The sequence below is a fragment of the Cydia splendana genome, chromosome 4, assembly GCF_910591565.1.
Source record: "Cydia splendana chromosome 4, ilCydSple1.2, whole genome shotgun sequence".
NCBI classification, from domain to species: domain Eukaryota; kingdom Metazoa; phylum Arthropoda; class Insecta; order Lepidoptera; family Tortricidae; genus Cydia; species Cydia splendana.
Genome location: NC_085963.1, coordinates 10,204,748 through 10,216,729, shown reverse-complemented (window position 1 = coordinate 10,216,729; position 11,982 = coordinate 10,204,748). Strand labels below are relative to the sequence as shown.

The following is an 11,982-nucleotide window of genomic DNA, read 5'->3' as shown; positions in this document are numbered from 1 at the left end:
TACCTCAAAATAACCTCCGATTCTAACGCCATCGATATTGATCTCGCATTCACCAACTTTAACGGAGCTAACCAAACAAATTTTGTAAACACGTCAACCATCGTCAAAATATAACGAAAACCACTACGGCTGACAGGTAATGGTCCAATTAGGTCAATGGAAAGAAGATCCATTGGAGCAGCAACAGGACGAGGGAACAAGCGAAGGCCATGAGGTTGTGAATTTGCAATTTTAAAAGATTTGCAGACCTGACATTCGGTAAGAAACCTGGTAATATCACGGTACATGTTTGGCCAATAATATACATCACGGGGGCTTTTAAATACGTCTTCATAACACCAGGATGAACATTAGGAAACCCATTATGAATTTCAGCAACCGTCTCTCTAGTCTTGGAAGCAGGAAGAACTATACGTCAAGGATTAGGTGCTAAAGGGTTTTCAATAGATACCCTGCGCATTAAGACACCATCCCGAAGAGCAAACGCAGTAAACATCTGAGGATTATCCAAAACCCCCTGGTAGATACGTTCGTACTAAGGATCACCAGAAGGATCCACACCACGCGCGAAAGAGATAAGCCCAACTTGAGCGCGGGACAAGGCGTCAGGAACAACATTAAGAACACCCTTCTTATGCTCAATTTCAAAATTATATTGGGAAATCAAAGTCGCCCAACGAGCCAAACGTCCAGTAGGGTTATCAAGAGTGATCAGCCATTTAAGAGCAATGTGATCAGTAACGATCTTAAATTTCATTCCATCAAGATACCCACGGAAATGCTTGATGGAATCAATAACAGCGAGAAGCTCTTGCTCGGCGGTAATACGAACACATACCAATGAAAGCACGCAGAGACTTTTCGGAAGAAGGGGTAGGGTAATCCCTAATAGCTTCTAACTTCTTCCGATCAGTTTGAAGACCACGCTCGTTGACAATGTAGCCGAGATACTTCAATTCAGATTTACAAAACTCGCACTTTTTTAAATTAACCGTAAGACCAGCCTCCTTCAACCTATCACGAACCTTACGAATAAGCCGCATATGACTATCAAAATCACGGGACACCAAAATCAAATCATCTACATAACCAAAGATAAAATCGTCAGACTCAGGGGTATATTCGAAATTGACAATCATGTCAGTGAGCCTCTGCATCTCGGATGCAGCATTGGTTAAACCGAACGGAAGGCGAACGAACTCAAAAAGACCCCTTTGCGGTACGATAAAGGCGGTTTTCTCACAACTGGCCTTATCAGCTAAAGGGATTTGCCAAAAGGCACTCCTAAGATCAAGCGAAGTTAGATATTTGCGACCTCTCCCAGGACAGATCCTTGGACACATCCTCTGGTTTGCGTTTTTGTTACGGTGGCGTCGGAATAGTTTAAAGTGATTGTTCGTTCTGTGAAGTAGCTACGTATGAGATTTAATATATTATTCGGGCAGTTTATGTTACTAAGCCGGTTAATCAAGGCTGGCCACCATGCGTGGTCGAAAGCTCCTTGTATATCTAAGGATATTACTATAATTAATTTTTTGTTAAGTTTTAGTTCCTTCATGGTATCAATAGCGGTAATTAGTGCATCTGTTGTTGTTTGCTGTTCTTTAAAACCAAATTGCTTGGAGTTGCAGGCGTACCTTGTATGCATGTAGTAGACGTGTGCACCGATTAAAAAATGATCGGCGGCGGCGTTTGCCAAAAAATCGGCGGCGGCGGCGTTTTCGGCGTGAAATCGGCGTGACCTTGACTTTCGGTTTTTTTAAGAAAAATCATAAATTTGTTGTTTTTCTTGAAAATTTTATCAATGCAGGTTACTGGTCAGTTAACTACGTATAGTTTGAATATGCTGTGAGTAAAATAGGGTTTGTAAATGAATATAGGATAGGTATAATAACTTATTTTCCCTAGTAACTGGCTTGCATTAAGAGGTTACCTGGTCCCAATGACCTTCGATCCGATCTGGAACTCTCCGTTTTCTCAAGCTTTCCTTGGCTTATCCTATTAACAATGACGTACTTTAACAAAACAGAACTCCACATATCCTAGACATTTGCAAGACTATAGTGGACTGCTATGGCTTCTTTTTAATGGTTTTCTTGTCGTACAACCACCAGGCTTACTGAGACGTATCTTCTTTCTCTTTTTCTCATTGCTGAGGCTCGCGACCACATGTAATCTGTCTCCATTTCGTGCGGTCATAAGCCGTATGGACTGCACGGTGCAGACTGCTGCAAGCCGACCTCTTCATAGCGTTCGACCATCTCACACATGCTCCAACTCGAGCACGTTTACCATTCATTCGGCTTAAATTCATGTGTTTCTTCACATCATGCGTTGGATAATATGTCCGAAGAATCTAAGGGCTCACGCATGGCATGTTGGGAAGAGATGAGTGGCGATATAGAGCTCTTTGAGAATGGAGGCGTTTGTTCTTCTAGCTGTCCAAGGTATAAGCAGCACTGGCAGCAGTCTTCGTTCGTTCGTTAACATTTGACGGTGAATACTTAGGATTACTCAGTTACTTTAATTGGTGTGTCAAATAGTTTCTGCAACTGGCTATTCAGTTTCATTTAATTAATAATTGATGTACTTATTTAGTTGGATTAGTTGATTTAGTTACGCTTCCGGCCTGACCGAGGCACCTGTGAAGCTATATTCTCTGTGCGTCAACTAGAAGAGAAAAGCAGAGAGCAAGGTCGTCAACTGTCTCTCTGCTTTGTTGACCTCGAGAAGGCGTTTGACAGCGTGCCTCGTGAAGCCCTCTGGATAGTTCTGAGCAAGCTTGGATGCACGGAGAAGTTTGTAAGGCTAGGGAGACTCCTACACGACGACATGGAGTGCTGCGTTGCTACTGACGACGAACAATCGGACTTCTTCCCCGTTACGTGCGGGGTGAAGCAAGGTTGCGTCCTAGCACCCACTCTGTTAGCGTTGTATTTTTCGGTCGTAGTCCAAGAAGTCTTACTCACATGCTCTGAAGGTGTTCGCGTCCGCTATCGCACTGACGGCAACATTTTCAACCTGGCCAGGTTTAAAGCACGCACAAAAGTCTCATACTCAGTGATCACAGAGATCATGTATGCAGATGACTTGTGCTTTGTGACTGAGTCCCCGGAAGGCATGCAACAGCTCATGTCCAGCTTCGACGAGTCCTGTCGCAGATTTGGGCTCAAGATCAGTGTCAAGAAGACTGAGGTGATGTCGCTGGACGTTGTCAGTCAACAGGCACTGGTCGTTAGACACGGCGAGGACCAGCTGAAGCAGATGGACAAGTTCCGTTACCTGGGGAGCACCTTAACATCCAAGTGCGACCTTGATGCTGAAATTAACGGCTGCAGCTTTTGGCAAGTTAGACCACAAGGTCCTCAGCTCGCACGATTAAAACTGGCCACTAAGATATCCGTTTATATGGCAGTCGTGCTGCCCAACCTTCTATACTCCACTGAGACGTGGACCGTTTATCGCCGCCATATCTGCACGCTGGATCGATTCCACCTCAGATGCCTACGCAAGATACTGAAGATCCGATGGTCTGATCGTGTTCGGAATACCGAAGTGCTGCGTGGAGCAAATGTGGGTGGTATCGAGGTATACCTCATGCGACGTCAGCTTCGGTGGTGCGGTCACGTTTCGCGGATGAACGACCAGCGTGTGGCTAAGCGCATCTTTTATTCCGAGCTTGAGGAGGGCAAGCGGAAACAGGGCGGCCAATTCCTCAGGTACAAAGATGTGCTTAAGCGGCACATGAAAAAGTGTCGTATAGAACCCTCGCGATGGGAGCAGCAGGCAGCCATACGGACGGAATGGCGGGCAGCAATAAATGCCAACGTAACTGATTTTGAATCGCGACGGCGCTTAGAGCTGGATGCCAAGCGCGATGAAGTAAACGCCAGACCAGCTGCGGCAATACATTATAATTACTCAAATGGTGTGCTCACATGCCCGCAATGTTCGCGAACTTTTATATTTGTGTGCGATGTATATTTGACAAATTAAATAATACAAAAAATACATTTTGTAATCCAAAAATCAACTTGGAATAGCTAATTAACAACACTCAAGGTCACGCCGATTTCACGCCGATCATTTATCGGCGGCGGCGGCGTAGTCAAAAAGCCCGGCGGCGGCGGCGCGCCGGCGCGGCGCACACGTCTAGCATGTAGTACGTTAATCTCCTCGCAATAAGCTTTTCTAGAACTTTCCCTAAAATATTTATTAATCCTATAGGTCTATATGAGGCGAGCTCGCCATAACCTGACTTGTTTGGTTTCGGTATAGTTTTTACGTACGCGGATTTCCATGACTTTGGAAAGTATCCTAGTAACAAACATCTATTATATAATTTTGTGATAAAAGCCGGGTACGAGTCGATGAAATGTCTACATATATCTGAGGTTAAGTGGTCTACGCCTGGAGCCTTCTTAGGATTCATATTATATATGGCTTCTTTGATTTCTTCGGTCGTGAATGCAGGTTCATTATTTTGCGTATTAGAGTTCATTGTATTTTGTGTGTTGTCATTATCGTTTCTTATTTGTTGGTGGTACGGAGAGTCATCGGTTGGGTTATCTTCGGGGAAGAATTTGAACATAAGTTTTTCAGCTGTGTCATCCGTAGACTTTGTGTAGTTGTTTTCGTCTATTTTCAAAGTTGCCGGTGGCTGTGGCTGAGGTGTACTTTTTAGCAATCTGTTTGTGACAGACCATACGTTTTCTCTATCTTGCTTATTGCAGAAATTTTTGAAGTTATCAGTAGATGTGGTCCGGATTTTTCTGCTGTATTCATCTCTGGCCTTATTTATTTCTATAATTATGTTAGTGAGGTCTTTCTTTCCGCGTTTCAGATCTTGAAGTCGGTGGTGTAAGTGGATTACTTTCTTTTTTAATTCAGTAAGTTCTTCAGTCCACCATGGAATTTTCTGGTAGGGTGTTTTGCGTCGGAAAATGGCATCACAACTCTTGTTTATTGTTTGTGTTATGTTAGTTATGTACGTGTCGATTTGACATGCGCACAATGAGTCAATGTTGACTGTGTCTAATGACATTTGTTCAAAGTCTTCTTTTAGTTTTGTGTCAAAGTTTTCCCAGTTGGTACGGTCAGTATTATATATAAAAGTTGTTGTTGAGATCTTCTTTTTTAGTCTTTCCTGATTGAGATTGATTTTAAATTCTATAGCGTGATGATCTGAAGATGGTATGACGTTCTGGTTTACCTTCCAGTCTATAATGTTTCTCGATGTGTTTAGTGTTGTCAGGGTAAGGTCAATTATAGAGGTTCTTGTTTGTCCTTGTGCGATCGTTTCAAATGTTGGTTAATTTCCTTGGTTGCAAGTCACTAAATCATTTGCAATGGCAATATCATACACTTCTTCACCTCTTTCATTGTTCCTTGTGGAGCCCCAGGTTGTATGCCATGCGTTAAAATCACCACATATGACGTGTTTTTGGGTGTACTGCCATCTCGCCGAAATATTTTTCGCCTAATTTCACTTCCCAACCAACTTATTGCAGTACTTTTAGTTGGCAAACCAATGCTTAGCATATTATTATTTAGCATAATTTTTATTTGAACACAATTTTATTTAGCAGATGTTCATTTTACCACGATTTATTTAGAAAAATAGTTACTAAGCAAATGTTTTATTATACCTAACTATTTATTGTTAAATAACGTTTGCCCAAATTGAAATTTCGCATACTTTTTATTGGATCACAACTATATTTAGCATTTTTTTATGACCCGTAAAACGAAACTGCTCCCAGAGGTAGGTAGGTTATGGTTATTTTTTTTATGACCCTAAAAACGAAATTGCTCCCAGAGATTGGTAGGTTATGGTTATTTTTTTTTATGACCCGTAAAACGAAACTGCTCCCAGAGATAGGTAGGTTAGGGTTATTTTTTTTTAATGACCGTAAATACGAAACTGCTCCCTGGAGATTGGTCGGTTAGGGTTATTTTTTTTTGGTGACCCTAAAAACGAATCTGCTCCCAGAGATAGGTAGGTTAGGGTTATTTTTTTTTTTGATGACCCTAAAAACGAATCTGCTCCCAGAGATAGGTAGGTTAGGGTTATTTTTTTTTGGTGACCCTAAAAACGAATCTGCTCCCAGAGATAGGTAGGTTAGGGTTATTTTTTTTTTGGTGACCCTAAAAACGAATCTGCTCCCAGAGATAGGTAGGTTAGGGTTATTTTTTTGTATTACCCTAAAAACGAAACTGCTCCAAGGGATAGGTAGGTTATTCACAATATTAGGCGAAAAATAATTTATGCCTATCAATACATTCGACATAACAATAAAAGACATTTTGAAACATGACCAACTAAATATTTTGCCATACAATAATATTGTAAATAATCATTTGCGACATGTTATATATGCGAAACATTGGTCTGCCATCTGATAGTTTTGCCAAATGATACTATGGGAAAAATAGTTTGGGTAGTGATAATTTGCCATACAATTTTCGGCCACATATTAGTAAACCGTGTTTTTGTCTTTTGTTATTTTGTAGGAACTGTTCCAGGTGGGGTAGAGTACGTGAAGGATCTTCGCCAGGTTCTACATAGATAGAGGTAAGCATGATTTTATTATTTTCAAGTGATAACTGCACTATTGAGAAATTGGTTGTTATATGTTGCGTGAGTCCAAGGTAAGTGCCCAATTTTTTATTTATTGCAATGCATGCTTTGGTTCTGTTGGTGGCGTCTGGTTTTTGGTATAAGTCATATCCATTAATGGAGCTTAATTTATTATTTTTGCCAACATATGGTTCTGATATCATGATTATATCATGTTCTTTTTCAGCGACATTATGTTTCATTTCTTTGGTTGCTGCATAGCCACGTCCAAGATTACACTGTAATACTGTGAGAGCGGATTTTCTTTGTTTTGTACCTTGTGGGGGGCCCTTAACAATATCGTATTGCCGCTCGTGCTATTCGGTCCCATTTTTGCCATTCCGGGCAAGTCTGGCTATAGGCTGGGTGATCATGTTGGTTTCCATTTTCTTTACAGTTGGTGCAGCATGGTGTGGCTGTGTTTCTTGGGCAGCTTCTTGTATCATGTCTCTCTGCACAAAAGCCGCATCGCATTTCTGAGCTGCATTCAGTTGCGCGATGTCCATAGCTCAGACAGTGGTAGCACTGCAGAACCGGTGATTGATCAACAGCTCGTACCGATTGATATCCGATCCGCACTTTTTGATTTTGCATAGCCGCCCAGACTTGTGGACTTGTTTCAACAATGACATTTTTGATTGCAGCATTTCTTCCTCTAACACTGCGTATATATTTGATGTGAATGTCTTCTTTTTTGATGGTCCCCAGGATTCTGTGATTCTGTTTGTTTAGAGCATCAACAATCTTTTCACTGGCGTATTCTGGGATAACCCCAATAATTTTTATTGTGGGGTTCTTAATTTGAGGCGCGTCTACAGTTATTCCATTTGTTTTTTGTCTAATAATAGAGCTTAGCTTTTGGTGGTCTTGTTCTGAGTCACATAAGATGACCACCTTCTTTTTCTTAGTCGCCCGAATTCCTTGCACTCCAATGCCTATTTCCGCGATGTTGACTTTTTGTTTTATTTCATTGATGATATCGTCTCCTTCAGTGTTTGGATCCATTGACTCTAGTATAACAGCATAGCTGGTGGTTTGGACATTTTTTAAGCTCGTAAGATGTGCAGTCTCAGAAATAGACTGTACTTTCGTTGGTTTAGACGATTGTGGGCTCGTGCTAGTGGCTCGTGTTGCAGCTGCATATGAGATAAATTTTCGGTGTTGTTCTTCCGTTTGCTGGCCGTCTGGCTTGCTTACATATTCATGTGGAAACGGCGCTGCAGAGGTGGGGTGAATTGTCTGTAGTTGTCTTATTTCTTTTTTGAGGTTAATCATTTGCTCTTGAATCTCATTTATGTGTGAGAGACCGCTTGTTTGCATTATTCCAATTTCCTTTTGTAGCTCAGTAATTGGTTTTCTTACCTCTATTTCCAGAATGTTTTCAATGTTGTTGCAGTTAAGTTCTTGGTTCACAGGTTTACATTGGGTAAGGATGTTTGGAAGTTTTTTGACCATATGTATTTGTTGCTCCATCAGAGCAAGTGTGGCGCGTTTGTTTGACGCATTGAGGTATTTTTGACCAAGGAGTTCGCTGGTCAGGTTTGCTATCTTTTCTGTTACGTCTGAATACATTTGTAGGTTGTTGATGACGGCATATTTTATTTCGGTTACTCTTGAGTCCTCTTTTTCATTGCCCTCATGTTTATATTTTTGTTTCTTGCTATTGTTGGTCATGGTGGCGAAATCTGTTATGTGCATACTTTCTGTGGTTTCAGACAGAACAGTTGGTTGCTCTTGGTTTGGCCAGTTGTTGTCTATATTAATTGGGCTGCATTGTTCCAAAGTAAGCGCACTTATCTGTTCAGCGTCTACTGTATCTGTAATCTGTAATCTGTAAGAATGAATGTTAGGTTGGCGGGGTCTTCTAGGTCAGAGTTATTAGGGCGCAGTGACGGATCTGCATCTTTAGTATCCCTGGTAAACTCCTCAGGTAATTCTGAGGACTGGCCCTCTGATGAGCGGAGGTTTCTATGAGAATTAGGCGGGGTGCGTAACATTGTTTATAACTTGTATTCATAAGAAACTCAAGTAAACAATATGTATTGACAGGAGCAAACAATTTTGTTACGCACGCATTTTACCGTGTGGTCGTAGATACGTCTAGATAATATTGGTACGTTTCACAGCTTTGTAATTGTTCAAAGATATCACAATTTTCCACGTATTTATCACTATTTTCCGATAAAATTATTTATTTTCCGCCATAACAACAAACATACGTGACATTGACAGTTCGGTCTTATACTTACTTGCTTTGATCGTGTGATATTGCGTGAAACTTCGCTTATTTTGGCTAAATTCTTTGGGAAAGTTACTTTATATTAAAATTTTCGTCATAATGTTGCTGACAAAAATCGTTTACTGCTCACTAGACAGGGGTGCAGAACGCGAATGCCACTAAAGAATATAGGGATGTCCAAACCGCCTAAGATTTCAATAGGTGAATTGTCGGCGGAGACAACATAAGGCCGAATATCCTCGCGAAAAGCTATACCGAGCTTCGACAGGAGAGAAATATCAATTAGAGAAACCTGAGCACCAGAATCCAAAAGAGCATTTACCGGAGAGCCAGCGATTATAACATCAATAAAAAGTCTATTATCCGGGGAATCATTAATACAAACGGGCGACACATATGGACCTCTCAGTGCGCCACGAATTAGTTTTTTGACGGACTAGGATTACAACTAGGACAATCACGGGTAATTGCTCCAACCCGCTTACACTTGAAGCACACTGCCCCTGAAACGTAAGGACAATTACGGTAGTTGTGACCAGTTGCATCACACTTCATACACACAATAGAACTGGGTTGCTCTACAACTTGAGCACTAATCGGTGCAATAGCTAAACGTGCTGGACGTGAACCTTGGAAGGCTTCAAAATTTTTCGCGACTTCTAACAAACCATCGATATCTCTAACCACGTTAGTTGCAAGACAAGGATGATACCTAGGATTCATTCCGTATTTAATGATGTTAAACAAGTTGTCCTCGGAAACCGGTGTGCGAAGTTTTGCGTTCAGGTCGCGTGATGGTTGGCCTTTTGTGACAAAGCGCGAAGTTGGCTCTCGACCTTGAAATCAAAATCGGCCACGTCGAAAGTTTTAATGAATGCAGACTTCAATTCAGCATAAGTAAGGCCCGGATATCTGACTGCCCTAAAATATTTCAAATCGGTACCTGACAACAACTCATGAAAACGTCTGACAACGTACCACGGATTGACGTTACGCGCCAAACCTTCTTCGTCAATTCGACAGAAAAATTCGCGAACACAGGTGTCTCCGGAAAAAATCAAGTTCCATTTCGTAAGTGAATAATCTTTAAAGGGAAAAGGCAGAGCGTGTTCGGACGTATGCTTTGCCTGGCATCTGGGTTCAGAATCAAAAAAATGCTCCTCATCACTGGCCATTGGATCTAAGATCCTGGGATGGTGCACGTTTAAAGAAGAGTGCGCACGAGGCGTCTCACCAATCGACCCTTCATTACTTAGATGTGACATAGTGGAAAGTCAAATGTTGTCTTGGGTTCTAGACCAACTGACAAAGTTCAAACAAAAATTCCAATAAATCGACCTTAAAACTAAAATCGAAAGTACAAGTTTCAACTACGTTAAAAGTCAAAGCCAAAGTCCAAAGTCAAAGAAAGAAAATAATAGTCGAAGTCTAAAACCTAAATTCGAATTCAGATTCGAGAACGAAATCAGTATCGAAATGCAATTCAAAACTCAAACCTCACCGTTCAAAGGTTCAAAGTTCAAGATCAACAAATAATAAATTCTACGTCTGACTTACCTGTGAGTTCCCTAACGTTTACGGGCTCTAACCACAGGATTCAAACTACTAAATAAAGTACTCGGAATATGTTATGGGAAAGTGAGTAAAAGGCATACAAGGTCAACAGAAAAAAATGTTTTTTTTTTTAAATAAATGTCGCAGAATAAATTTTAGTGACGTAAATAAATCACATCATCCTGTATATCAAAGCTTGGACACGAAGAAATCCAGAGCAATGAGAGTCGTAATTACGAAGACGTACAGTTGGACACAATAGTAAATGTCACTATGCAGCGTAGAGAGACAGTGGGCTAAAACAAAAAACAGAACTAAGGTTATATGAACCGCGACCGGTCTACGGTCACCGTCCCACAAATATCACAAAAAAAATAAAAATAATTTCAAATAATAAAAAAAAATCCAGAGTTCTTTACCTTACTTCGGGCGCCATTTTGCAGTAAAACAAATATAATGAACTGAACACGTATAATTTGATAACTTTTTATTTAAAAAATCAATTTCCGGTAACACCCTGTATAAAAAAATATTATTCACAAATTTCACTAAAAACCACTAATTTGATCGTTTTAAACTAATTGTCTGCGTAATCTGCGTTCCGCATAGGTGGTAAACATGAAAGGTAAAAAAAGGAATACGGCTAAGAATTTAGCTGGAAAGGAAAAAAAAATGTATTAATGTGGCGAATATTATGGACGATGATGGTTGACAAGTTGGCGAATAATACCTAAATTTTGAGCCGCTTGTTTATACCGCCCGTCAAACGAGGCTTTTTGAATATTGAGGATTTGTAAGAAGAAGAAGAAGAGGTATGCGGATCACAGATATTATCAAATGGCGAAACAAAAAATATGGCACAAAAATACAAAACAAATAATTAGGTGGTTATAAAAATCAGAATTGGAAAACTAACGCTAAAATTTTCAAATATTTCGGTCTTGAAGTACAGGGGGAAAAAAGGTAAATGGGACAAATGTGGAGGCACACGCAAGGGTACCGGCAGCCGGTAGGAAATTTACTTGTACAGCACAAATGGCGCACAAGATGGGAGGCACACGCAAGGGTGCCGGCAGCCGGTAGGAAATTTACTTGTACAGCACAGATGGCGCACAAGGTGGTGTCTTCAAGCAGGCCGACGAGGTAAGCCATTCGCTTCCTGGCGAGCGCGTATGGCAGCTAGGGCATGCAGTACCGGTCCCGGTACCAAGAATTTCATTTCCCGGTTCTGGGCATGGCCGGAACCGGGATTCCCGGTTCTTCCCGGTTCTCAACGCATCTTATAATTATTTTTAAGAAATTGTTTGTGTAGGCGTACAGTCTTTATGAATGACTTATTTTCAGATAAATGATTGCATAAGAATTAATAAATGACTTATTTTATTAAAAAAAAACACATGATTGGCGTTCCAACCTATTTTACGAAATTAACCGGCACACTTTGCCTCCGCCTGGGGCACCTGGGCCGCCGCAGCGTAGTCGATGCACTCAGCAGACTCAGCACTATGACGGCACGCCATAAATAAGTTCAAAATTAGACCAGAGAACGGAATATTTTCATATAAAAGCA

At 41.0% G+C, this 11,982-nt stretch overlaps 1 protein-coding gene across 1 annotated transcript; it reads left to right on the top strand.

The window, feature by feature from the left end:
• The first annotated feature begins 2,832 nt into the window (after positions 1-2,832).
• LOC134789795 (uncharacterized) lies at positions 2,833-3,996 on the top strand. Its single transcript, XM_063760443.1, has one exon. It carries the CDS (start codon positions 2,833-2,835, stop codon positions 3,994-3,996), a length of 1,164 nt encoding a protein of 387 aa, XP_063616513.1.
• The last annotated feature ends 7,986 nt before the right edge of the window (positions 3,997-11,982 follow it).

Excerpts from the sequence above, each read along its gene's own strand:
- LOC134789795 (XM_063760443.1), top strand. The coding sequence starts at position 2,833 with ATGGAGTGCTGCGTTGCTACTGACGACGAACAATCGGACTTCTTCCCC.